The following is a 27,422-nucleotide window of genomic DNA, read 5'->3' as shown; positions in this document are numbered from 1 at the left end:
TCTGATTATGTTGATTTGTGTTGACTCTCTTTTTCTCTTAATAAGTTGGGCTAGAGGCTTATCTATTTTGTTTATTTTCTCAAAGAACCAGCTCTTGGTTTCGTTGATTTTTGCTATTGTTTTATTCTTCTCAATTTTGTTTATTTCTTCTCTGATCTTTATTATGTCCCTCCTTCTGCTGACTTTAGGCCTCATTTGTTCTTCTTTTTCCAGTTTTAATAATTGTGATGTTAGACTATTCATTTGGGATTGTTCTTCCTTCTTCAAGTGTGCCTGGATTGCTATATACTTTCCTCTTAAGACTGCTTTCGCTGCATCCCACAGAAGTTGGGGCTTAGTGTTGTTGTTGTCATTTGTTTCTATATATTCCTTGATCTCTATTTTGATTTGTTCATTGATCCATTGATTATTTAGTAGCATGTTGTTAAGCCTCCATGTGTTTGTGAGCCTTTTTGTTTTCTTTGTAGAATTTATTTCTACTTTCATACCTTTGTGGTCTGAAAAATTGGTTGGTAGAATTTCAATATTGTGGAATTTACTGAGGCTCTTTTTGTGAGCTAGTATGTGGTCTATTCTAGAGAATGTTCCATGTGCACTTGAGAAGAATGTATATCCTGTTGCTTTTGGATGTAAAGTTCTATAGATGTCTATTAGGTCCATCTGTTCTAGTGTGTTGTTCAGTGCCTGTGTGTCTTTACTTATTTTCTGCCCGGTGGATCTATCCTTTGGGGTGAGTGGTGTGTTGAAGTCTCCTACAATGAATGCATTGCAGTCTATTTCCCTCTTTAGTTCTGTTAGTATTTGCTTCACATATGCTGGTGCTCCTGTATTGGGTGCATATATATTTAGAATGGTTATATCCTCTTGTTGGACTAAGCCCTTTATCATTATGTAGTGGCCTTCTTTATCTCTTGTTACTTTCTTTGTTTTGAAGTCTATTTTGTCTGATATTAGTACTGCAACCCCTGCTTTCTTCTCACTGTTGTTTGCCTGAAATATGTTTTTCCATCCCTTGACTTTTAGTCTATGCTTATCTTTGGGTTTAAGGTGAGTTTCTTGTAAGCAGCATATAGATGGGTCTTGCTTTTTTATCCATTCTATTACTCTATGTCTTTTGATTGGTGCATTAAGTCCATTTACATTTAGGGTGACTATTGAAAGATATGTACTTATTGCCATTGCAGGCTTTAGATTCGTGGTTACCAAAGGTTCAAGGTTAGCTTCTTTAGTATCTTACTGCCTAACTTAGCTCGCTTATTGAGCTGTTATATACACTGTCTGGAGAGTCTTTTCTTCTCTCCCTTCTTATTCCTCCTCCTCCCTTCTTCCTATGTTGTGTGTTTTGTTCTGTGCTCTTTTTAGGGGTGCTCCCATCTAGAGCAGTCCCTGTAGGATGCCCTGTAGAGGTGGTTTGTGGGAAGCAAATTCCCTCAGCTTTTGCTTGTCTGGGAATTGTTTGATCCCACCATCATATTTAAATGATAGTCGTGCTGGATACAGTATCCTTGGTTCAAGGCCCTTCTGTTTCATTGCATTAAGTATATCATGCCATTCTCTTCTGGCCTGTAGGGTTTCTGTTGAGAAGTCTGATGTTAGCCTGATTGGTTTTCCTTTATAGGTGACCTTTTTCTCTCTAGCTGCCTTTAAAACTCTTTCCTTGTCCTTGATCCTTGCCATTTTAATTATTATGTGTCTTGGTGTTGTCCTCCTTGGATCCTTTCTGTTGGGGGTTCTGTATAATTCCATGGTCTGTTCGATTATTTCCTCCCCCAGTTTGGGGAAGTTTTCAGCAATTATTTCTTCAAAGACCCTTTCTATCCCTTTTCCTCTTTCTTCCTCTTCTGGTATCCCTATAATACGAATGTTTTTCCTTTTGTATTGGTCACATATTTCTCTTAGTGTTGTTTCATTCCTGGAGATCCTTTTATCTCTCTCTATGTCAGCTTCTATACGTTCCTGTTCTCTGGCTTCTATTCCTTCAATGGCCTCTTGCATCTTATCCATTCTGCTTATAAATCCTTCCAGGGATTGTTTCACTTCTGTGATCTCTTTCCTGACATCTGTGATCTCCTTCCGGACTTCATCCCACTGCTCTTGCATTTTTCTCTGCATCTCATCCCACTGCTCTTGCATTTTTCTCTGCATCTCATCCCATTGCTCTTGCATTTTTTTCTGCATCTCTGTCAGCATGTTCATGATTTTTATTTTGAATTCTTTTTCAGGAGGACTAGTTAGGTCTGTCTCCTTCTCAGGTGTTGTCTCTGTGATCTTTGTCTGCCTGTAGTTTTGCCTTTTCATGGTGATAGAGATAGTCTGCAGAGCTGGTACAAGTGACCGCTGGAAGAGCTTCCCTTCTTGTTGGTTTGTAGCCTTTTCCTGGGAGAATAGCGACCTCTAGTGGCTTGTGCTGGGCAGCTGTGCGCAGACAGGGCTTCTGCTTCCTGCCCAGTTGCTTTGGGGTTTATCTCCACTGTTGCTGTGGGCTTGGCCTGGCTGGGGCTGTTCCTCCAAAATGGTGGAGCCCCGTTAGAGGGGGAGCAGCCAGGAGACTATTTATCTCCGTAAGGGGCCTCTGTGCTCCCTGCTGCCCAGGGTGTTAGAGTGCCCAGAGATCCCCAGATTCCCTGCTTCTGGTCTAAGTGACCTGTCCTGCCCCTTTAAGATTTCCAAAAAGCACTCTCCAAACCAAAACAACAACAGCAACAATGAGAGAGGGAACAGAAAGGAAAAAAAAAAGAAAAAACACGCGATTTTTTTTTTTTTTCCTCAGGTGCCGGTCCCAGGCACCCGCGCACTGGTCCTGCTGCCCTGTCTCCCTAGCACCAGGGTCCCTGTCCTTTCAAGGCTTCCAAAAAGCACCCACCCACCGGTCCCGCAGGGAAGGAACGCTCAATATTCTTTGTCCTCAGGCACTGGTCCCACGCACCCGCTCACCAGTCCTGCCGCCCTGCCTCCCTAGCACCGGGGTCCCTGTCCCTTCAAGGCTTCCAAAAAGCACTTGGCAAAAAGAGATAAAAAAAAGGGGAAAAACGCGCGATTTCTTCCGTCCTCAGGTGCTGGTCTCAGGCACCCACCCACCGGTCCCACAGGGAAAAATGCGGGATATTCTTTGTCCTCAGGTGCCGGTCCCAGGCACCCGCTCACCAGTCCCGCCGCCCTGCCTCCCTAGCACCGGGGTCCCTGTCCCTTTTAGGCTTCCAAAAAGCACTCGCAGAAAAGAGAAAAAAAAAAGGGGAAAAACGCGCGATTTCCTCTGTCCTCAAGTGCCGGTCTCAGGCACCCGCCCACCGGTCCCGCAGGGAAAAACGGGGGATATTCTTTGTCCTCAGGCGCCGGTCCCAGCCACCCGCTCACCAGTCCCGCCACCGTGCCTCCCTAGCACTGGGGTCCCCGTCCCTTCAAGGCTTCCAAAAAGCGCTTGCCATAAAGAGAAAAAAAAAAAAGGGGAAAAACGCGCGACCTCCTCCGTCCTCAGGCACCGGTCTCAGGCACCCGCCCCCAGGTCTCGCAGGGAGAAACGCGGGATATTCTTTGTCCTCCGGCGCTGTTCCCAGGCACCTCCTCACCGGTCCCGCCACCCTGCCTCCCCAGCAACGGGGGCCCGTCCCTCTAAGGCTTCCAAAAAGCGCTCGCCAAAAATAAAAACTGCTCCGGTTTCTCTCCACCCGCCGGGAGCCGGGGGGAGGGGCGCTCGGGTCCCGCCGGGCTGGGGCTTGTATCTTACCCCCTTCACAAGGCGCTGGGTTCTTGCAGGTGTGGATGTGGTCTGGATGTTGTCCTGTGTCCTGTGGTCTCTATTTTAGGAAGATTTTTCTTTGTTATATTTTCATAGCTCTATGTGTTTTTGGGAGGAGATTTCCACTGCTCTACTCACGCCGCCATCTTGGCTCCCGCCTCTGCAAATCTTTTTAATGTGACCCGTGAGTATCTTGTAAGCAGGGGCCTGATCCAATCAACCATCCAGAGCTTGCCAATGTTTGCCTGTTCTGCCCGAAATGGCAGTGTGAGGGCCCCAGGTGCGTTCAACCTCCCTGACTGGCAAACGGGATCTTAACGTATATCACTAATTCAAGCGTGGCCTAAAATGAGGTTGCGATTACCAAACAACCTGAATGAAGAGTGTGTGATGGTAACTCCTAGTCCATGTGTCTGCTATCTTGGCAATATTGGGAAGGCGACTGAGCTATGGCTTTGAAGAGAGTGCCTGGAGAAAGTCACAGAGACTCTCTTCGCACCCGTGAAGGCAGCTTACTCCAGGATGGCAGATGGCAAAGGGGACGGAGAGGTATGGATAACTGGTTCTAATACTGTATCAGAATCAACAGAGTTTGGCCGTGGATTCACACTGCCTTTTGCTGAGATAAATGTAAAAATGTTCCCTTATAAAAAAATAAAACTATTTAACTGTAAATATGTTTTTGTATTTGCCTAGTTGGTTTAAATTTTTTTTTAAGTCATTGGTTATTAAACTCATCTGACAATTGGGAAATTTTACTAAAATGATTACAGCTATATAAAATTACTAGCAATTTCAGGTAGCTACCCAAGGAAAGAAATTTGTAGTTGTCTGCTGTAACCAATTACAATGTTCATTATTCCATTCAAATCAGTAAGTTGACTTTGTTCTTTTTGCTCAAAGACCTATCTGTCCATTACATTCACATTTGGCAATATTTCTATAATATCAATGATAAAGTCAAATGATGTAAAAGATTAATAAGAGAAAATGAAGAAGATTTACAACTGTTCAAACTTAAAAATTCTAGTTTATCCAATAGTGGGGATGAGGATTTAATAATATGAGTAACTGTTGAACCACTGTTGTATACTTGAAACCAAAAGACTGTATATCAATACCTCAATTTAAAAAAAAATGAAAATTCTAGTTTATTAGAACCCTGATATTAATAGGCAGTTCACCATTATCTATATTCTAAACATTAAATAAATTGACATAATTTGGCATTTCACAAAGAGAGTGAAGAGAATTCAAACCACCCCCGTCCAAAAAATATGAGGCAAAAAATTAGGTATACTAGGGTGGCCTGTTCTATTATGTTTGTCTAAATTCTTCAACTGCACTGAAATATGTTCAGCTCTAATCTTTCCTACATGATTTACTGTATTAATAAAAGCAAAATAATTAAAATGCAAGGCAATCCAATCATTTCAACATCTTAAGCAATTACTGGATTGCTATATACTCAATTTGATCAATCAACATGTACTCCTGTAAAGAAAATACTGAATCAGTCTAGGTGAGATGAAGTCTCTGGCTGATACTTTCTGATATATAAAAGCATAAACAGTTATTTTTTTAATACTACAAAGTGTCAAAACTTAAACTTCTTGACTACCCTTTTGCCAAGAAAGGAAGCCTGAAACAGGAGGCATTGTAACTATTCATCAGACACTGAATCCAAGTAACATAAAATTACAAAGTTTTACACTTGAAATAAACTCATAGCAAGCTCACTCCCTTGACAAATCTTAACTTCCAATTGGGCAGGACATAAGAAACCCACTTTTCTATGAAATGATACAAGAGCAACTTAGGACAGTCAGCATTCTGGTGAGCATAGTAATTCTAAGTATTAAAGCACAGTACTTTAAGGGAAATCATTTATGCAGAGTTATCCAAGCTCTTTCAAATAATTTTGATATTGCTAATACTAAACTCAGTATTTTTATTGCTACTGGCCAAGTGCTGCCTCAACTGTCACTAAATTTCTAGGTACAGCACATAAGGATCATTATAATTTCCCTCATGAATTACTTTTCTGGTGTTGGTGGTGCAGCATACGTGAGGTTTACACCTCCAGGAGTAAAATAACATTATAAAACAATTATATGTGATTACAACTTTAAAACAAGTAACATTTGCTATTTGCTCTTCTCGTGAATAACTATAAATGGAAAAGTAAACATGCTTTGAATAACCACCAGACAATACTACAGGAAAGCAGCCCTTTGACAGTAATGTTACTCAGCTTTCAGTGCACTAAAATAGGTGTTCCTTGACAAACTGTTTCCTTTCTCAGCTAGATGCTGTTATGATCTATTTGTGTTACTAACATCAATGGGTATAATTAATATGTACTAAGTTTAAAAGCAGTCGATAACTGCAGTTTTTTAAGCACAGAGGCATCAAAAACCTAAACCCTGCTCTTCTGGCAACAGCATTCAGAAGAATCCAAGGATCCCAGAGACAATCAGGCTACCTGTAAGGAACAATCCCAGACAGGCATTGATCTGTTTTAACAAGCTCCTCACAGGAAATATAAGCATTCTCCAAGAAGATGTCAGTATTCATTAATTTGTCCTTTGAGATGGAGATATCTCACTATACCTGTGAAGTCTAAAGCAGAATATTAGAATTTTAGAAGTCAATGAGGAAACAATAGAGAAGAAACAAACTCAGAGGGGATGAGAAGGCATTAAAAGTAAACTTGACCAACTTCACAAAGGAGATGCAAAATTCCTTTCTGGGAAGAAGGCCTTAGCTCATTTGCCACTCTTTTTGCACATTTTAACTCTTGCAGAAATCACAAGATAAAGCCTAAAATGTGAATTCCTTTAAAAGAAAACCCAGTGTGAATACATAAATCATATCTATCAGAAACAACATATATTATAAAATAAAACAATTCATCTACCTTTTAAAGTCAACTCTGATGATGCTCTGAAAATACATTTGTTTGTATCTTCTGTGCACCTTACAAATACAGAATTATGAAGGGAGATGCACCAGTACAAAATGAAGCGACGCCCTCAATCTCTACACCTGTTAAAATAGTTTCTAAAGTCCTGTCACATATACACTTTCTTTAAATTTTCAGAAATCTGAGAGAGACATTGTTTTTATTATGCTCATTTGTTTATAAGAGTGAAGACAGGCTCTGACTCATCACTTTGAACAACACATGAATTTAACTAGATCTGACAGAACAAAAAAAATTAAGACAACTGAAAAACCTAATGTGATGTAGGTTTTAGATATCTTATTCTTTGAGCCCTTGTCTATATAATACCAAACACCATTTGAAGTTCATTCAAAAAAAGCTATTAGGAAAAGTCAAAACAAAAAGTACATGAAGTCAATGCTTTTACTTTATGCAGTCAAAACGATCTATCAATGTACACATATCAGTGTGTATAAGAACTTGGTTACAACCTATTAATGTGATGACAAATCATTGTTTAATAACCTTAAATAAAGCCCAATATATATATATTTTTCTTTTTTACAAAATGAAGGGGAAAAACAATAATTTGAACTATTCAACATCTTCTACTTTACCTAAACATGGCAATGGCCACAAATCTTAGGTATATCAACTCCATTTTGAACAAAGCCATTCCTTAGAGATATGCCAATGACTTCATTTTAATTAATTAAATCTAAATTTAATGACCTTCTAAGCACATAGTGCACCTCACTTAGGAGCTTCTTAGGTGCACAGTCACTGAAGATTCTCAGATTCCTGCATCTATGATCATTATAAAAGTAGAAAAACTATAAGTGGGTGTCACCTCACAGTCATTTTCCCAGAACACTTATTTACACCGTGGTGACCATATGAAAAACAATGTCTTGATTTGCTATTCTTAATAAAATGGATAGTTCTTACAAAATGTTACCAAAATCTATTTTATCAAGGCTTTAAATGAAAAGATTTGCTTCTGTTTGATATTTTACCACAAAAAAGTATCGGTGAACTTAATAAAAGGATACTTAAATTAAGAGTGTTTACCATCCTCTCTCTCTTTTTGTTTTTATAAAAATATAGCTGACTGACAGTAGAGTTTCATCTTTCTTTTTATAGTCATTCCATAAAGGTACATTTCGGTTAAGTAAGTCTACTTATTGATGCTTTCAAAGACTAAGTTCGCTTAGAAGATTAGTATTACTGGGTTTAAACACACAGAGTGAAGAACAGCAATAACAACAAAAAAAATGTTTTAAGGTAATCAGGGAGAGTAATGTGAATTTAATTCACTCCATCCTTTATTTGTTACTATAAGCATCACATAAAATCTGTTTCGCAAAAGCAGATGATACATACCGTATGAAAAAAGGAGAAGTGTATAAACAGACTTAGTATTACCTGGGCTGTAGGAACAATGATTTCCCACAAAGGACACAAAATCAGAATTTTAGGGCAGGAAGGTACTTTCCCCCCAAGCCTTTTATAACTCCACTGGAAGTGTAAGCTCCTGAAAGCAATACAAAAGAAATCCGCCAGTGGAAGCAGAGAAACTGTTAGTCATCTTCTATGCTGAACTTAAAATGAGTATTTTGGGTTCATTTAACCATACAGCTTAAAATTGGAAATGTTAAAAAATCTGTTTCTGAGGTATAATTCTGGCATTGTCACATAAAATACATCTGGGGAGGTTTTGCAAATAAATATCCTGAGACATTTATGACAGGATCCTCCTTAAACTTTTCAGACCAAGGCAGTATTTCCACTCCAGTGGAATTTGTCTATAAAGAGCAAGACTTACAACAAAATCCCTGGCCTATTACTTTTGTTGGTGGTGTATTCTTAATGATGCATAAACCTCGATGTAAAAATCTATTCTATTTGTCTGAGATTTGAGGGAAAGTGGCTAGAAATGAAGAACAATAGGTCTTAAGACAAATAATTTTTATCATGCAAATACTTCACCACATTAGAAATTGTAGAACTACACATGAAAGTTCAGGGCAAATCCAACCGAGTCCTTGATGAGCAGCCAGAAGTAATCTCTCTCCCCACTGACTTACCTAAAACCTTGCTGCTCAGACTGTGGTTCACAGGCTACCTGCATCAGTATCCCTGGGAGCTTGTTAATGCGGGATGTCAGGGCCCCGCCCCAAATCTACCAAATTAAAATCGGTATTTCAACAAGACCCCCAGAGGATTTGTGCCATTAGAGTGAGAAGCAGAGATCCAGAAATCACTACCCAAATGCTTCATGAGGCAGGGATATTGTTTATACTGTTTCCAGTTACTGCAGTAACTCCAGTACAGAGAACAATACCTGGCCCACAGTGGATCCTTGGTAAATACTTGAAGAAATCCATATATGAAGATTTCTTATAGTATTTTTTACTTCTACTGTGATTATGTGTATGAAATTCTTTTATCTGCACAAAACCATAAGTAGGTCCCTAAGAGTACAGATGTTGTCTTATCTCTGAATTCATCTTATGCCTCTCAGTGTTCACCCCATCACTCAATAAATATTTTATCAATTGTAACTTTCAGATAATCAATATAGGAATACATAATTACTATTAGATATTAGCTGTAACACTGACTTAATGTGAAAACTGTGGAAAAGTAAGTTCAAAATCAATGTATAATTCCTGAATTCGCCAGTTTGGCTTTAGTTTTAATTGTGGTAAAGAGAATTCACCCAAGGAATAAAAATAGTAATGGAAAACATTATATAGGGCCAAGTCCTGATTCTATGTGGTACCAGAGAACAGGGATAGCATGGATGATTGAAATCCAAAATTCATTCCAAAACCTCATGTTATTCAACAGCCTCAAAGTCTTTTCTTACCAAATCTCATACCAAAGCTGCTATTCAGAAATGGCATTTTTTAGGTTTATTTTCCTTCTCAAATCTACCTCTAGTAAACAGGCTCAGAAATACTGAAATGGCCAAAGCTTTCAAAAAAGGAAAGAGAGTGACAGATCTATACAATAAATAAGCTAAGTGATTAGTCCTCAACCAGATATTAACACAAAAATCTAGAGCTAAATAAATAACAACATGTAGAAGAAGTAACTATAAGAAACAGATCATTAAATAGCACAGACATGTATCAATAACAAGGCCATTACCAAAGTAATATCCAAAATAATGAGATACTCAGAGTTATAAACACTTGTGGTTCTCCCAGTCATTATAAAGAAGGCATACTAAAGCAGGGACCCTCCTCAATAAAGAACTGCTTTGTTTCTTTTTAATCAACTGAATTAGATTGCCCTCTATACTTTTTTTTCTTTTGCTTCAGGGAACTAGAGTTTAAAGTTAAGCCATCAGGTACGTCTGACCCCATATGTACATATTCATATGGAATATTCATATGGAATATTGTACATACATATACATACCCCCAACACACACACACACACACACGCACACACACACACACACACACACACACTGCCATGTTGTTGTTTTCCCAAGAGTATAGTTGACAATGGTGATAGCAGAGTGTGTAATTAGTTTTCATTGTCCCCCTGACAGCTATAGTTCCATACAAGCCCCTTTTCTTTTTATGTTGTAAATGCTATGGAAAAAATACACTAATAGCAGGCATTTAATTATGGGTCCAGTAACCATAGTGGGAACACTGCCAGAAGAGATTGGAACCTCTGGAACAGCAAGAACATATTTGCAGGGGAGGAAAAAAGTTTTGTTCTTCAATTATAGTAATGCTCAAAATATGAATGACAGGCATATGATAGAAAAATTTTGAAGTTTTCCCCCAAGTCTATATTGACAATAAAGTAGGCATATAATGCTACATCAATACTAAAACCAACTATCATATCTCTACTAAAATATTCATAAGAATACATTGCTTATTAATATAGGAAATAATCTTTAAAGTAGCTTTATATTTTGATACTAACAGTGGGACAAAGATTTAGTATCAAATTTTGTTTTTTGCCTTGCTTTTCAAAGACAAAAATTAGCACTTGTGATATCAAATATCTGGGTGCTAAATTCCCTGAGGTTTACTTTGTTTTATACAGTATTTAAAATAAAGCATCCCCCAAGTTGCTGTCATGGCGGCCACCAGATCTGTCACTGAGGTCTTTTCTCGCCTGATTAATTAGTAATTGGGAGACACATTTTGGCAGCTTTCATTTCCCTATTATTTTCTCTAGTTTGACACAAAACCCTGTCAGAATCACCACTATTTGAACTGTACCCCTCTTAGTGCAGGGTCACTAAATTTTAATAAATGGAGCCCCTGCCAGAAAACTACCGAAATAGGCATAAAAGTTTATTGAAGCAGTAACAGTAAACAAATAATGAAGAAAACACTGAATGCCACAGTATCTAAAACATTAATGGTCCATCTGAACCCAGGGGTTACTGGCAAGACTGCAGAGCAGAGTCTAAAAGAAAAGCCTTTAACAAAACCAGTGCTTTCATCTGTCTTTAAAATACATATATACATAAAGCAAACACACTTTGGTACAGCAGGACCGAATATCTGAGCCTCCTCCATTATCCGAGCCTGGTGAATAAATTTATCGGGAAGCAAAGACTGATAGCAACTACAGGGATACAGAACCCATCCAGAAGTCACAAGAGCTCTGTCTGTGCCAAACAAAGAATCATTTTTTCAGAAAAGGTAAAGTAAGGAATTTAAAATTGAAGCTAAAAAGACTGATACTTCAGAGAGCTGCAAATAGCTACAGAATCAGTTTCAGGTTCTCCATCTCAAAGTGTCAGCCCCTTCAGAAAAGATCCTGCTATGACGGTGGCTCAGGACACTTGTGTGCCACAGCAGTGGCCATGCTGTGTGGGTCAGAGGTCACAGCTTCCACATTCCGACATCTGTCTGTATTTTCTTGCCCTGAAACAACAGAAGGGGAACTAGGCTCATTTGCTCCCACTTTGTTTAACCTAATTGTTAAACACAAAAGATCATTTCTCTGTATTTTGTATTATTTTCTTTTTCTTCCCCATTCCCATTTATCTCCATAAAACTAAATACCATAAAAACAGAACCAAAACCCTTTAAGTTATTAAAGTTCAGTAAATGGGACAACGCTGTGGATACCACTGGCGTCTATGGAAAGTGAAACATCAGGTATCATGCCTGCCACCATTAAAATCTAAATAACAATTTGAATTATAGTTATCCAACCGAAATAAGCCATAACTTGATTTTATTCAAACCACAAAACTGCATTTTCAAGAAAACACTTTCATTTATTTTTATAATATGTATCTCCATTATAAGAGGTAGAAAACTAATTGTTAATTATAGTTTCTACATATATAAATAAGTCACTAATAAAACTTGGAGTGGGACACTCTGACAACTTAGAAGAAAAAAACAAAAGTATTTGTCAGCTCATTTTAAACAAAAAGGTCCCTTTTTCCTCATCCCCAGTTATCCTAATCTTCATCAGCCAAAGAGAAATGGATGATGGATACCAGAGGAAAGCTTTTCAGTACAAAACCGTCAACTTACACCTGGACTTTAATAAGGAGTCCATGAGACACATACACATTCTTAAGACGTGTTTTTCACTGCACCCACCAACCACCAAATCCTACTTCTAAGGAACTGAAACAATCTGACGTTCAGAGTTTTCTAGCTGCACCCAGTGTAATCAGAATGACTGAGTCAGGTTACTTGGAAATTAATCTTAAGGAGGTTCTGTTTTTACTGCAATGCATGGGAATAATGTTCTCAGACATCATCAAACAGATGCAGTAGGAAGAAATGTAGTATAAATTTTTGGTAAAGCTTACTAGGCCACATGTTCTTCCAAATGTATTCAAAAACACAAAACATGGTGAAAAATGCAGCAGACTCAGTTGCTCTACTCTCTTCATTTTTACTAACACATATGAATTGTCTTCCAAAATAATTTTCTGTAAGAACCCACAATAATAGTTTAATAATGAGATGGTGAGAGCCTATATTTCAGGGACAAAGACTCTGACTTCATGCAAGACTTCTTAAAACACTCCAAATGCTTTATTTTTAAAGATATACATTTTTATCAGTACCTCTTACTGAAGAAAGATTCCTGATTACCGCTGAGAAATTTGGAAAAAAAAAATTCAACCAACAAATAAAAAGGACTACTTAGTATGGTCAGAAAAAGGAAATCAAGACTTGGGGGCAAGGGGAGTGACAATAGGGGCTACTAAGATAGTACTTTGAAATTAACAATAAATTATAAGCTTAAGAGAAAAAGACCTATGTAAACATGGAACAGCCCAATATTTAACATCAAAATACAATATGCCTGGGTTTAAAATATATTATTACTAAGTTAAAACATCCTTTTTTGTCAACTAAATACAAGAAGATAGTATTTTAGTGAGGTCACAAATAATTTAAGAAAGAGGTTTAAATTTAGAGCCCTCTGCCAAAATGATCAGAAAGTGGTTTAGTCCTTTTCTATCATCCATATTCATTTCCAGACCATTTTCACGAAAGAAATAAAGTCAGTCTTAAAACAAGATGGCTGCTTCTAAGGGGGAAAAAAACCCGCTGATTTGACTGAAAGCCAAAACCTAGCTTTTCCAAACTGGGAAACAAGTACTCAGACCTATTTTTTTTTCTAATCTCCAAGTATACATTCATATACTTCCACATGTAAACCTATGGATTACACTGTGCAGCTATTTAAAATTATTAATAGCAAAGCAATTTTTAAAGAAAGGTTTAATCTTTGTATGCTAATAACGTAACTGTCCAATGCATATATGTGGAGATAGCACATGACCCAAATTCTGGCTTATACTTCATACAGGAATCAACATCATTAGACACAAAACCAGGTCACCTGATCAGTCACAGTAGAAATAATATTGATACCTTTTATTTCTTAAAGAACTCAATCATAAAATCGCCAGTAATATCCTGCTACAAACATATCAACTGTATATGGCTTTTTAAAGTAAATGACCTAGTAACTTCACTGTTAGACAATTTCTCCTTGAACTGCACTTTGCTGACCTTCTCTGGTGAAAATGGCAGATTTGACACCCATGTGACATACATTTAAAAATTAAAACCATTTTCCTACATTTTGAGATAATTTTGAAACAGATTTTTTTTTTAAATCACTCCAAACTATTTTTATTTCTCACTTAAGTGGAAAATAAAACCTGACAGTAACATTTTCTTCAACCTGTCAACTGTCAATTGTATGAAGGATGTTTCTAAAGATGACAAAGGCTTATTTTTCCTTATTGAAAATGATAGAATTCTACCTGAATGAAAGCTGAGCTAACCAACACCGTGGTACACTATCTCGCAGCAACGAGCTACGTTAACTAAGAGTTTTCACTATTTTCAAATAATGTTTTTAATGGAACCCTATGGCTCACTCTTTGAAAACTATATTTAAAAGCCTCAAGAGTTTATATCTACACACATTTCAGATTAGAAAATAGTGCACAGATTTCAGTTCTTTACAATAAATCCTTCCAAGTGCAGTAAAGAGTACGGATTACCATGAATACTAAGATACAAGGAACTTTTTATGTTTACAGTCAAAACTGTACATTATACTTACAGTACAGAAACACCTGCATTATTATTTCTTAATTTTAAACTAAGTGGTTCTGTGTTCATTGTGCTGCCTTCTTTATGACTGACTTAATTTGAAAACATAAATGCAGACAAACTTAAGAGCAAATAGATCTCCTGGTAGTGAGTAATATCCCATTCAAAAACACTAGAAGTTCAAATTAATCACAAGAAACTTTTCTACAAAGCAGCTCAGGATACAGGTTGAGAAGCAGACTAAAATATAAATCTAATAAAATAAATCAGGCCCTTAAAAGAGACAGTAATTTATTGATGATGTTTAGCTGTCTAAGACCACCAATGTTAAGACAAATTACTAAAAGTGAATATTAATACCTCATTTCTTATACTCCTCTTTGAGGTTCTGATACCTGTGTATGAAGGTGTTATCCATCACAAATGATCAAAAGGCAATTTCTTCTCAGTCTGAAAGACTGATCCTGACTGAATATCCTGGGTAAGTGGCCAGGGCCTTCCTCACCATACTTAGGGACCTACAGGCTTCCTTTTCAACATGAACATTTTAATCAGAGCTGCCATTTTAACAGTTTGTATACTGTTCCTGAAAAGAAAATTGATAATATGTAATCAGTCAGTATAGATTAGTTCATTACTTAAAATATAGCTTTTTAAATCCTCATTGCTATGGAAATTATTCAAAGCAAACACAGAAAGGGAGTTGAGTGGCATTTTGGAAGATAACTTAAGCAAACGATTTATATGGGGGAAAAAAATCACTAAGCAATAGACCAATGTACCTATAGAGCAAATGTTCTTAACATTTTCTTATGGTTTGTTCATTTTATATTTTAATGTTTTCCTTTTCTCAAAGGTACATTCTTTTGGCATATACTTTCCCAAGCTTACAAGGGCCAGGACTCCTGAAGGACTAATTGTATTCATTCATTTTCTTGGCCCAGCATGAAGCTGGTAGCTTGCTTGGTTCATAGCAACAGGGGAGAAAAGGAGATGCTCATCTTTATCTGTCCCCATCCAACAGGAAATCAGGCCAATAGACAGCAAAGAAATGACTGCTCAGAAGGCATCTTGCAAGATTAAATGGCAAGAAATTCATGAGGTTAATTTGCCCCCAAATAACTAAGTGCTCCTTCCAAACCTGATCCTCAGCCTTCAAAGGTAGAAGCCTCTATAGCTATTGACCATTAGCTAGAACACAAATGGCAATAAGAGATTCATTCAGTGAGCCAAAGATTTAGTTAATACCACTAAAATCAACTAACAGGGAGTAATGAACTACTAAAGGCTCTCTCTGATTCTTTTATTCACAAGGAGTTTATTGACCTTGGTCTCACACTGGAAATGCCAAATTAGACTGCACAGCCAAGTGTGCCTCAAATAGCACTGATGTTTCAGTAACCAAAAAAAAAAAAGACATTTGACTATTTCTGATAGCTTATTATGAATATATAATAGAATGAAGGAATTGGATGGAACACTTCAGTAGCTAATTTTGCTTTTCAAACTTTTATGGAAAGCTGACCAAAAACAAGAAGCATACTTTTCTTTTTACAAATCCATAGACAGAAAAAGAGGGAGTGGGAAGATTCACTTCAGGTCTTCTATAAATGGATTAGGAAAGAAATATGGGATATAAATCTCCACACAATGCTTTATTTTTATCCAGGTATTTACATAATTTGATATACATATCAAAATAATAAAACTGCCCCATCACATCTAATAAAATGATACATTATTTTGAGACTCAGAGTTAACATTACAAGACTCTAAGTAATGTCTTTTACTTGAACAACTTGTATGTTCCTAACATATATTATTCTGAACATTTTAAATTTCCAAAAAAAAGTTAATTCTTTACAAGTTTGGTGATAAAACGCATTCAAAACCAAGATTAACTTTCCATCTTGCCTCAAAACAAATTCTTAGATTTAAACCAAACTGATTTCATTTATTTGTCAGTAGAAAAGGCACAGTGCTAGTATACTGGTATACATATAATGAAGCACTGATGGCACAGATTTTTTTAAATGCAGTGAATTTTGAAAGAGGAAAAAATACCCAAAGGATTACGATTAGGGAAAAAATGTTACTATTTCTCTCTACTTAGCCACACATATACAACCCTTACTGACAGAAGGATTTGGGAGTGCTGACCTAGAATTCACATCACTTTCACAACTCCAAGATTACATGTTAACAAAACTAAATGGTGTCAATTACCTGCTACTCTAACATGAACTGTTTAATTTACAAGTCTCTATAAGAACTGAAAAAATCCAAAGAAAACATATGATTAGGTTAAATTTTAGTAAATCCTGGATGAATTATAGAGATATCTTTTCCTGTAAGATAGTTAACATTTTAAATGGAACCAAAGCACTAAGGGAGGAGAATCAGTATTCTTAAAGTGTGCTGGTTTTATCTACCACTGTATTATTTTACTCTTCCATCTATTAATGTCAACCAGGAGGTGATATACTTTATTATCTTAGCATCATTTTGGCACCTGGTCAAAATAATCCCAGAAATTTTCAATATACACACAGTGTTTAATAGAATTCTCTCATAGGATACCGAACTGTTCATAGCTTGCTTCAGATTAAGAGGCATGTTCATAACATTGAGTTTTCTCTATCTTTATGAGGGTAGCTACAAAGGGAGAATGAAAATGAAGTTTTATTAATGAAAGTGTTTTGAAAAATTACTAAAAGTTTTTTATATTCTTAAAGAAATTAAGGAGAAATAATCATATTCATTCCCATTTTCATTACTCAAACTTACTTAGTAACATGTCCATTCAGAATTCAGTATAACACGAAAAAGATCATTTTATTACTCTATTCTAGGTGAATCTCAGACAACTTTTCAATTGTTAAAGTACATGGAAGATACATTTAAACAAGGTTATCAGATATTTCCATTCAGACTGATAGTTTTCAGTTGCTAATTCAGAGATTTGTGCCAATTCAACACATAAAATCACTTTGGCTCACTGCCCAATAAATACCGGCAACTAAAAAGTTATCAGCATTTGAAAATTAAGCATCTACTTCCCCGAAGTGAATACCTGGGAAGAGATACTCTAAAAGTAAAACTATCTGACAGCAAATAAGTTTAATATTTTTTCCTTCTGTGAACCTAGATCACTGGGTGCTTATAGTATCGATGGAGTCAGTAATGAAACCCAATGTAGCCAATGAACTTCAATGACTATTCAAGTTACAAGGTAAGATATTTAAACCCTGTGATCAAACTTGATTCTATCTAAACATGATTTCAAACTGACATCCATTAGTATAAACAAAATAGTATTTATTTCATTTTGCCACAGTATGCATTAATATCAGCTTAATATGTCCACTAACTTCTCTTCTAAGAGAAAAACAATTTAAACATCTAAGTTGCAATTGAAGTTTCCAACTTTTTAACAAAAAATTGAAGTCTTCTGATTATTAGCAAAATGTTAAGAGGATTTATGTAAAAACAAGACATGGCTAGCTTACTTTATAAAAGGATAATGTATATGAAAGGAAAATGTAAACATTGAATTTATGAAATTTAGTAAACTTCTGCAAGCTCTCTGAAATATTTCTTCACTATCCTTTGTGATAAACTGTTTATTTTGAAATATGTATTTTTCATTTGGCTCCTTTTAAATTATATCCAAGCTGACTTTTCTTAAGGCATCAGAAAGCATCATCTTATTCTACATTTCAGAGATAAATCTGCCTACCAGTACCTACTTTTAAAATCGTATTACTTTTTAAAGTAAGTTTTACTGTGATAATATATGAAGATAAATTGAATCCATAAACCCTTAAGAATATTAAATTTGGAGTTGACTCTCTGGTGGGCGGGCAGGGGGAAGGGGGTACATCATTCTTCCTTTTAATCATTATCAAATTGGAAGGCATTTCCACAAATCTCAAGTTAGAATACTGATGAGAATACTCTTGGTATTTTAAAATTCTACATATTAACTTTGTCTGGGCTGGTTCAAAGCAACCCTGGCATCCTGAGCAGAAGTTTTCTATAAGCAGGGCAGATCTATTAAAAAACATGACCTGTGACAAAAATCAATGTGCTAATCTCAAAACAAACAACAGTATCAAAAGCATAAAACAGAGATAACCTAAGATAAAATGTCCTCAAACTGACTCAGACTAGCTTGACAGGTTAAAAGGAGGGGTTCAGTAAGGGTGTTTCTGATTCTTTCTGTTTTAACCCGGGAAGACTAGAACACCCAAATACCCAAGTAAATTACTACAGTAAGGAAAAGATCACACTGAAGTTTGGAATGGGAAAGAAAAGACAACCACCAAGAGCAAAATGTCCCAAATTCAACTAACCAGTTTCACTGTTGTTTGATTTAGAAAGGCGCTCAAGTTTAGAAATATAAATTCCTCTGTCTCATATCTGCCGTGTAATAAAGCCCAAAGGAGAATAAAACCAACCTACATAATGAGCCTTGCTTTTAACACCATCGCAACTGGAAAGCTTGCTCTATTTGTCTTGTCAGCTTTAATAAAAGGCATCTCCTCTGGCAGGATGGCTTCTCTTTCTTTTCCTGGTAGTGGCAAGTGGCAAGCCAAAGAAATAGCTTCCCATCCCACCACCCACCTCCAGGAGACTTTTTTTCTTTTTAGCCAAACTTCCATGGATGTCTCCACTTCTGCCAGGCGGTGCAATTAGGACTTGGGCGACCGAGGTGTGCCTATCTTCCGTTTTGCAGCAGGGTGGGAGTAACACTCTCTCCGTTCAGCAACCGGAGGACCGCTTATAGGGAAATCTGTCCATCTTCATCTGGGCTGACAATACTTCAAGCGGGAAATCCCTCCCCTAGCTCCATAACTAGGTAAAGAGCGAGGCCGGAGACGGCCACGCCGAGGAAGGAAGCGGTGGAGGCGCTCCCTCTCTTCAGGTGCGCTAGGAGCGCAGCAACGGTTACAAACTCTCCCCCAGGCCTCCCGCTTGTCTCTTCCCAGCTTCCACTCCACGCCAGGGAAAAGCTTGGGTTTAGGTATAATCGACGCAATTTCTCTCCTAGGCGGGCACCGAGATCAGCCCACAGCTGGAAGCTGGCCTTGGCCCAGAGAGGCAGAGCAATGTGGGGCCAACTGGGCCGACTGATGCCCACAGGCCCAGGAGAAAGTAGGGCTCGGAACTGCTTTGGATCGAGGGGTCCGCCCGGCGCTCTGGACCCCACCCACCCTCACCCTCACCCCACTTCCAGGGTACCTATACAAGGGACGTCCCAGGGTGGCCACGGTCCAGAAGGCGCGCTAGGGCGGCCCCGGGCGCCAACCTCCTAGCCTCCCGCAAACCCCGCGAGCTTCGGGAACGCCCGCAAAACGGGGCCAGGTAACCGCGCGCGTTCCTCCGGCTGCATACCGGCAGGCCGCGGACGAGGGGCCCCCACCTCCTGGCGCGGCCAACTCCAGCAGGTCGCTCCGCACCCATGACGTAACCCAGCGTTAGATCAAACTTTCTGGCACCTTGAGCCCAACGGGGAATGGACGGGGTAGGAGAATCCTCTCCACCTCCAAGCGCGCAGGGCCCGGACTGACCCAGGGACCGCCGGATTTCCATGCAGTTAAGAGGAAAATAAAAACCTAAAGCTTCCGCTTCCCAGATCTCCTTGCTTCACCCAGTCCTTCGCTCTCTGAGCTCACAGGGAAAAGGAGAGAAAAAAATTTTTTTTTTAACTTTAGGGATGTTTGGCGGGTTCTCTCCGCAGTCTCTGCGTACCCTGGCTCCAGGAGGGAGCTCCTGGCGGCGCACACCCGGGGCTCCCGGTGCCCGAGCCCTGCTCTGGGATCAGGATGCTGGTTGGGGCTGGGAAAGCGGGTTAGTCTTGATACCCCGGCTCCCGCCTTTTCCAAGTCTCCCAGCGCTCCGCAGAGACACTGGGATCTGGGCAGCCCCGAGGACTCCCAGGGGCGCCCGGCCTCTCCGCTGCGGCTTAACAAAGAGAGGAGCGACGAGCGAGCATCCTGCAGGAGCCGCGAAAGCCATCTGCGCCCGGGCGACGCAGGCTCCGAGCGCGCTCCGCTGGCGGCTGGTGCGCGCTGGTCCCCGCCGCCGCTTCTCCTTCCGCAGGGCCACGAGGCCCGAGTACCCTCGGCTCTCCGCCCCCATTGCCTTACCTGGGGTTGCTGCTGTTCCAGTAGACGGCGTAGCGGTCGGCGACGGCCTTGGAGCCCGGGTCCTGGCAGAACACACACATCCAGAGCACCAGAAACACCAGCGTCAACATCTCCACGTGCAACATCACGCCTGGCCAGCGGCGGAGCCCCCGACGCGCCACTCCGGGGAGAAAGCAGGGATCCGGAGGGAGGGAGAGAGCGACGGAGGCAGAGAAGGGAAGAGAGAGCGCGCGAAAGCCGGAGCCAAATAAATATGAATAAATTTAAAAAAAGAAGAGGAGCGAGAAAAGAAAGTGGCGCACACCAAGCTGGGGAGGGGGAGGATAACGAGAAGAAAAGAATGCGGTGGAGAGGAGAATAAAGACAAACTCGTACCCCCGCTGGAGGGTTGGTTGGTTCAGGAGGAAAAAAGGAATCACAAGATGGAGAGAAGCGTGCGTGTGTGCGGTGGAGGCGGCGAGGGCGGGGAAGGGAGGCCAAGCTGTTCCGAGCAGCGGCAGCAGGCCGGTCACCCCGGGAGAAGGAGGTGCGCGCCGGGCCGGGCGGCAGCAGCGCGGGTCGGGGCAGGCGGCGGCGCACGCTGCACAGTCACCGGGAGTTGCGCGCCGCGGCCGCGGGGAGACATACACTGGCCCGCCGGGCCCGGCTCAGCGTTGGCGCCGCGGGCTGCTCACGGCTCCGCCGCCGCCCAGGGCCCGCGCACTGTGCCCCGCTTCGCTCCAAGTTACTTTTGCGGCCGGTGGGAAACTGCAGGAGGACGGCTTCGCGTCGATGGGGACTTACGCCTGTGGACCCCAGGAGTGTGAGAACTCCTTCCCCGCCTCGTCTGTGCCTTAACCTGGCAACCTTTGGAAATCTCGCAGGAGTGTAGGTGCTGCGGTTCGGGGCGGTGCGCCGAGGAAGGGTGGGAATCCGAAGCCAAAAACCTAGCCCCGCCGGCGCCCTGGAACTGGTTAAGCAGCAGCTAAGCTAGTGAGGGGCAGTGGTGCCTCGCAAACCTCAAAGAAAAGTTTGGCTCTTCGCGTCTGCCGGCAGGTCCTCCGGCGGAGTAGACTGCGGCGGCGGCGGCGGGAGACTACACCCAGAGCGCTGGCGGAGCCTCGGCGACTTCTCGGGCGTGGGTGCACCAGGGTGACTGAGGAGCGCAGGTTACGAACCAGACAGCCGGGCGGAGCTGGGGTGCCCAAAGCCTGCAGGACGACGCCAACCCAACTGCTCGGCTGGAGACCGCGAGGGGAAACAATCACTCTTAAATGAATCCCTCCAACTCCTTGGACAGGCTGGTGTCAGTCCCCGGTTGCCTTCTTGGAGCAAGACTGAGCCCACAGACGCGGTGCCAAGAGCCCCGGTGAGCTCTCACAAGTCTCTCCGCGACTCCGACGTGTCCGGCCCCAAGCCCGGCAACTTGTCGAGATGCATCAATCAGTTTGAAATGGGGAGAGAGAAAAAAAGAGAGGACGCAGAGCGAGTGGCACTTCCCCGATGACTACATCAGAAAACCTCCCCAATTCTCCTGCAGCTGCTCCTCTTTCCCTCCTTGGGCACAGCAGCAACAAGAAGTGAAAACCACCAACCGAATCCTAAAACCCCTACCAGGCGGGAAAATGAACTTAGGAGCAGCAGCACGAGCAGCCCGGGAGGGATGGAAACGACTGGCGAGAATTGGAAAGGAGTAAAAGTCAGTTTTGCAAAAGAGAAAAAAAAAAAGACAGAAAAAATGCTTTATGGGAAAAATCTCCTCGGGCACGCCCCCTCGTTAATGACCTGCGTGTACAGCCGACAGCAGCGGCGACCGAGCCGCAGCCGCACCGGAGCGCGAGGCCGCGCGCGTGAACGTGGCCGTGGGCGGCGCGGCGGCGGGGGGGCGAGTAGCGCAGGGCGCGGGGCAGACGGGCGGCGGGAGCGCGGGTGTGAGCTCCGGACCGCGCAGGGGGAGGTGCCGCCGGCCCGCGCCCAGCCACCACCGCTGCCGCCGCGGCCGGGGTCATGTGGACTGCTTTTTTTTCTCTTTTTTTTTTTTTTTTTTAATGCAGTTTACTTGGAAAGAGGGTTGGGTGGCTGGAGCAGCCAGTCAGAGAACGGCCTGCTGTTTGCTTACAGGTCGGGATTTTCTGCCCCCCCCTCCCCTCTCTTTACTCCAACAGGATTGGTTTGTTCCACGAGAAAGAGGCGTTTTCCTAATCTCCTCCTTTCCCCACGCCTCCGACCCCCCTCCCTGGCCCCACCTTCCAGAAACCTGACTAATTGAATTACTGGGAGTGCCTGGGCGCCCTCTCCTCCGCCCAAACCCAGCAGCCTAGCGTAACCCTTTGGATGCTGAATTCTGTTTGGGCTTAGGAATGATTTGACATTTTTTAACCTGAGAGTGGGGTCTTTCCATTACAAAGGAATCGGTTCCCACCCTGTAGCCGTAGAGCCATAATCTCTCTCCCAGGCCCCTCAGGTAACCAAAAGTCCCAGCAGACGGGCTGGCTGGGAGCCTCAGTAAACACATGTTCTTGTAAATCTCTGCTCTGTGCACAATGCGCATTTCCCTGATCTGGGTTATCTGGAAACCTGAGCATCTCTCATGTGCTTTTCAACAACCCTCTTCCTACCAGGGATTTAAGGGTTCATGAGCAGGAAGGAAGACTTTTCTTTAAAGTGATGCTCTGAAAACACATTTTTTTAACTGAGAAAAAAAAATCACAGTGTAAAGTGATTACAATTCAGTGGGAACCTTCAGCAGGGAGAAAATTAATGCAGAAGGGAAGCCCCTCAGAAATGTCTTAACACCTTTTACATTTCAACCCGGAGGTGGTTCGCTGCCCGCTCCCCAAAGGATAAAAATGCTTTAAAAGAACCCTGTGCAGGCGGAATCGGAGGTCAAAGGAGTTCCTTTATTACCAGAAAATGCCTCGCGTACCCGAACTTCTAGAGCATGTCGCAGCGACTGGCTCCCCAGCCTCCACCGAAGTGCGACTGCCTGACAGCTAGGCAATCCCGGCGCCTCGGGACGCGTCCCCTGTGCTCCAGCTCCCGGGAAGCTTGCCAAGCGCCCGGCGCTGCGCGGTGCAACCACTCGAGACTCGCCCTTACCGGCCTCGGAGGGCTCGGGCCTTCGCGGTATTATTCTCTCTTGCGCTCTAGAGAGTTTGCTGCAGCGGTGTGAAAGGCTGATCCCAAGAAAGCAGTTTAGCTTTGCTTCCAAACCTGCCTGTTCTCCCTGTACTTACTAACCCAATAAAATCAACTATCACGTTCTCTCTCCTGTGCTTTCCAGTTGTGGAGCTCGGGCTTTCCAGGCTCTTCTGAGTCGTTTGGAAGCGTCCAGACGCCCTCCAGTGGTGGCCCTGCAATCCGCACCCAGCGGGGGTGTTGTCTGCAGCTCAGCCGGGATTGAGTTTGATGGAAAATCTGGGGTTCTGATCAATAAAGACTGGAGGAAAAAGGAACAGTTCACGTAGGCATGGGATTACCTGGATCTTATGAGCTCTTGCCTAAAAGTTGAGTAGTTTCTCAATTACAGAAAATTTTCCTACCTGAAGAGATCCTGAAATTGTCCTACAGAAGTAACTCTTCTATTAGTGACTAGATACAAATGGCAATCTGTAATTATAGACTCCAAGACAGACCACCGTCCACAATTTAATATATATATTAAACCTCAACCACCTCAACCTCCCAACACCTCAACCACCTTCCTAATTTTATATATATATGTATATATATATATATATATATGCAGAATATTAACACAAATGCTTCTCTACTATCTGTATACTTTACAAAATTCCAGCAATGAAAAGAAGTGGGAAAACTTGAGCTAGGGAACTACAGGATAAGCTTTTATTTTGTACATCAGATTTTTATTTTAATATGTTTCTAACCCCTCCCCCACTCCCGTCTTGCTGTTGTTCAAGTTCTTGGCCTATTTTAGGGTGCTTTCGTTTTTTTCTGTTGCAAAAAGGCTGCATTTCTTCCCTCAGCCTTGCTGATAGGGGCTCAGGTTTTGCAGAAAATATTCTGGACCCTTTTAAGGGACATATGTATCTTTGGAAATAAGAGAATTGATGACTCTTGGGGGAAATGCTGATCCTCATCAGTCTTTCTAGTCTGGGAAATATCAGGTATCAGGGAATTAGCAAGCTGGCTTCCTGTGACATCAAAGTCAAAGGAGTAAAGAAAAAGAAATTATACCCACTTATTTCCTATTGAAACACATACTGTAACCAAATGTGAAAATTCAACATATCAAAAGAATATGGACATCCCAATATTTTCAATAACTCTAAAGTCTGGATAGTCCCATTTTAAACAGAAAAAAAGTCATGCATTACGGTCTTCCTTAAGTGATTCAAGGAGTTGGAATAAAAGATAATGGAATTTGCAAATGTTCAAAATATAACTCAAATGTCTATCTGAAATAATTCATAAAGTCAAATCAAATGCCTCTTTCTGAGATTATATACCTAAGTAGTTACTGATAGACACCTAAGTAATAACTAAGCAGATACCTAGAGATTGAAACAGTATTAACTATACACTTATCACTAGATAATGTGACTGTCCCTTCAGGAAAATATTCAAGTGATTTAAATTTGTACAAATCAACATTATATAAAATAATTATGATTGGCACATTGTCACAGAGGCAATGACTATTAAGCTGGCCTTTAAAGGATAAGTAGCATTTTGCCAAGAATAGAAAGAGGTTCAGATATGCCAGAAAGAAAACAGCAAGAAGCTAAAAAACATGGAGAATAAAAGTATAGGGAATATTCTAATGCCTTTGAGTTGACAAGACTGAAACAAAGTTGTAGAGAGCTGAGACCTAAAACGTCAGTGAAGAATAGATTGTAAAGGGCTTAACTGCATTCTAAAAATGTTTGGATTTAAAGCTACAGGCAACCAAGTACACTGGTGATTTTAAAACAAATGACACTGAAGCAATAACCTGCCTTATATTAAAACACAAATAGGGATTTATTTATTTACCTATTTATTTTCAAATTTTTTTGGCCTTGAGCTAGCTAGACTGGTGTTCTAACCTTGGCTATGAGTTAGCATCATCTAGGGAGCTTTTTTTAAAAGAACAATGCTCGGGTCCCACCTCCTGTTTTAGTTTGTTAGGAGCAAGGACATGGGGTCTGTAATTTTCAACTGCTTCCCAGGGAATTCTAATGAGCACAGAGGACTGAGAATCACTGATCCAGATCATTTATTTTTACCTTAACTACTTCAATATTTTGGGAAAAAAAGCAAATTCTGTACTTATTTGTCTGAAGAAATGTTCTAGCTAACCATCAAACCAGCAATGTAGATACTTCAGAGAACTGAATTTCATGATCCTCTCTATTAAAATGAAGTGATATTTTAAAAATAACTTTCACTGGCACAATAGGATGCCATCTCCAAGGTGTGGCTGCACTGGCAAAGCTTACTTTTAAATACCAGTTAATTTTCCTTTCTGGACTAATTTCAGCTTCTCCATTATTAGCTGCTACCAGGTGGAAGTGGCATTCTATTGGGTCAAGTGTCCAAATAAATGAAGTAAACCCCACAGTCCACAAACTAAGCAGTTCTCATTTAATACAACAGTTAAATCAGAGCAGATACCAGAAGAGATCATAAAGGAAATAAACAAGAATAAAGATTAAAGAAAAAATTATTAGTCACAAAACTTTCTAACAGATGACTAACATAATGGTATTTAAGCTAACCCCATGAACTTTTAGAATCCACTCCAAAGCTCCCAAGAAACCAGGTTCTGTCACCAAATTGTCCCCCACCTATTCTGCCCACACTGTTTGAAGTCACTTAACGAAGCCCTCTCCCTTTCCACTCCCTTGTATAACAGGTTTCTCAGATTCTTTAGAAATAACTCCTTACTAGCCTTTCTCTCCTTATAGACTGTAAGGAACATTCCTTTACTATTTCTGATCTAGCTGGCTCTTCCGTGTGCAACCTAAAATAGGGGGGAAACCCCTTTACTAAACAGAGTACAACACCCCTACCTTCAGGTTTGCGACCTTCAACTTCCACCATGAATTTCCCACTTCTCCTCATTCTCCTTGCACTCTTCTGGTGCTTTGTTTCACAGCATCCCTTCTCTTGATGTTTGTGGATAAATAGAAGTTTTACAGGTTGCTGCAATATACTGGAAGACATTTACTTTTTTTTAAATTTATGAACTAAAACCATCTCTTTGTGGTTGTTTTTCCTTGTTTCAAAACATACTTTAAGACTTAGATGGTAAACTTTTTAAAACATACAGAAGTTTGAGCAATCATTCTAATAAACAACTAAATTCTATAATTAGGCATATATGTAAATATGTGTTATGTTTTGGTTTATTACAAATATGTACGTATGTGTAATTTTAAAAGAAGTAAACAAGAACTTGTTGATTTAACTGATTTCCACATTACTTTTCATTACCTAAACTTCAGTGTATGTACCATAGAGTTATGTGACCAGTTTTCAACCATAAAGCTGAAATTAGTAGGTGATTTTATTCCCATGAGAAATTTCCATGTTGTCTTTTATGATTTCAATATGTATGTACTTTTTGCTGCTTTGTACTTCCTCTCTTTACATTTTTAAATAAAAATCACGGAATGAAATGTATGTGCTTTTTACAAATCTAATTGATCAACTAGCAGAAAATATACTGTCCTAAAATGTTCTTTGTGAATTGTTAAATAACACTACAGTCCTTACTTAAAAGATATACATTATGATGAATGCATATTACGAAAAAAAGTTGATATTTATGTTTTATTACAACAGTAATCATGGACATCTACAACGTACCTATATTTAAATAAAAAGAATGTTAGTAGCCTTTTCAGAAATAAAGTAAATTTGTATTTTTCCATATTGAAACTAATAATTAGGATATTTTTCTCTCACCAGTAAAATCTACCATCACCCAAAAAGCATATAAGTATGAGCCTTTGTATTCTTTTACTTGCTTTGAGACCAAAAATTAAAAAGCTAGAACATCTTTTTATTTT

The 27,422-nt window shown here is 40.4% G+C and overlaps 1 protein-coding gene across 2 annotated transcripts in view; it reads right to left on the bottom strand.

The window, feature by feature from the left end:
• EFNA5 (ephrin A5) overlaps positions 1-22,630 on the bottom strand; it is a 281,772-nt gene extending 259,142 nt beyond the window's left edge. For both annotated transcript variants that reach the window (XM_017673379.3, XM_017673380.3), the window contains exon 1: positions 20,425-22,630. In XM_017673379.3, coding sequence (XP_017528868.1) covers positions 20,425-20,549 — 125 coding nt within the window. In that variant the 5' untranslated portion in view covers positions 20,550-22,630. The remainder of the gene's footprint in view (positions 1-20,424) is intronic.
• Between the last annotated feature and the right edge of the window lie 4,792 nt (positions 22,631-27,422).

This window comes from Manis javanica, chromosome 1, assembly GCF_040802235.1.
Source record: "Manis javanica isolate MJ-LG chromosome 1, MJ_LKY, whole genome shotgun sequence".
Lineage (NCBI taxonomy): Eukaryota > Metazoa > Chordata > Mammalia > Pholidota > Manidae > Manis > Manis javanica.
The sequence above is the reverse complement of the archived record's forward strand: the minus strand, read 5'-3'. Positions and strand labels throughout refer to the sequence as shown.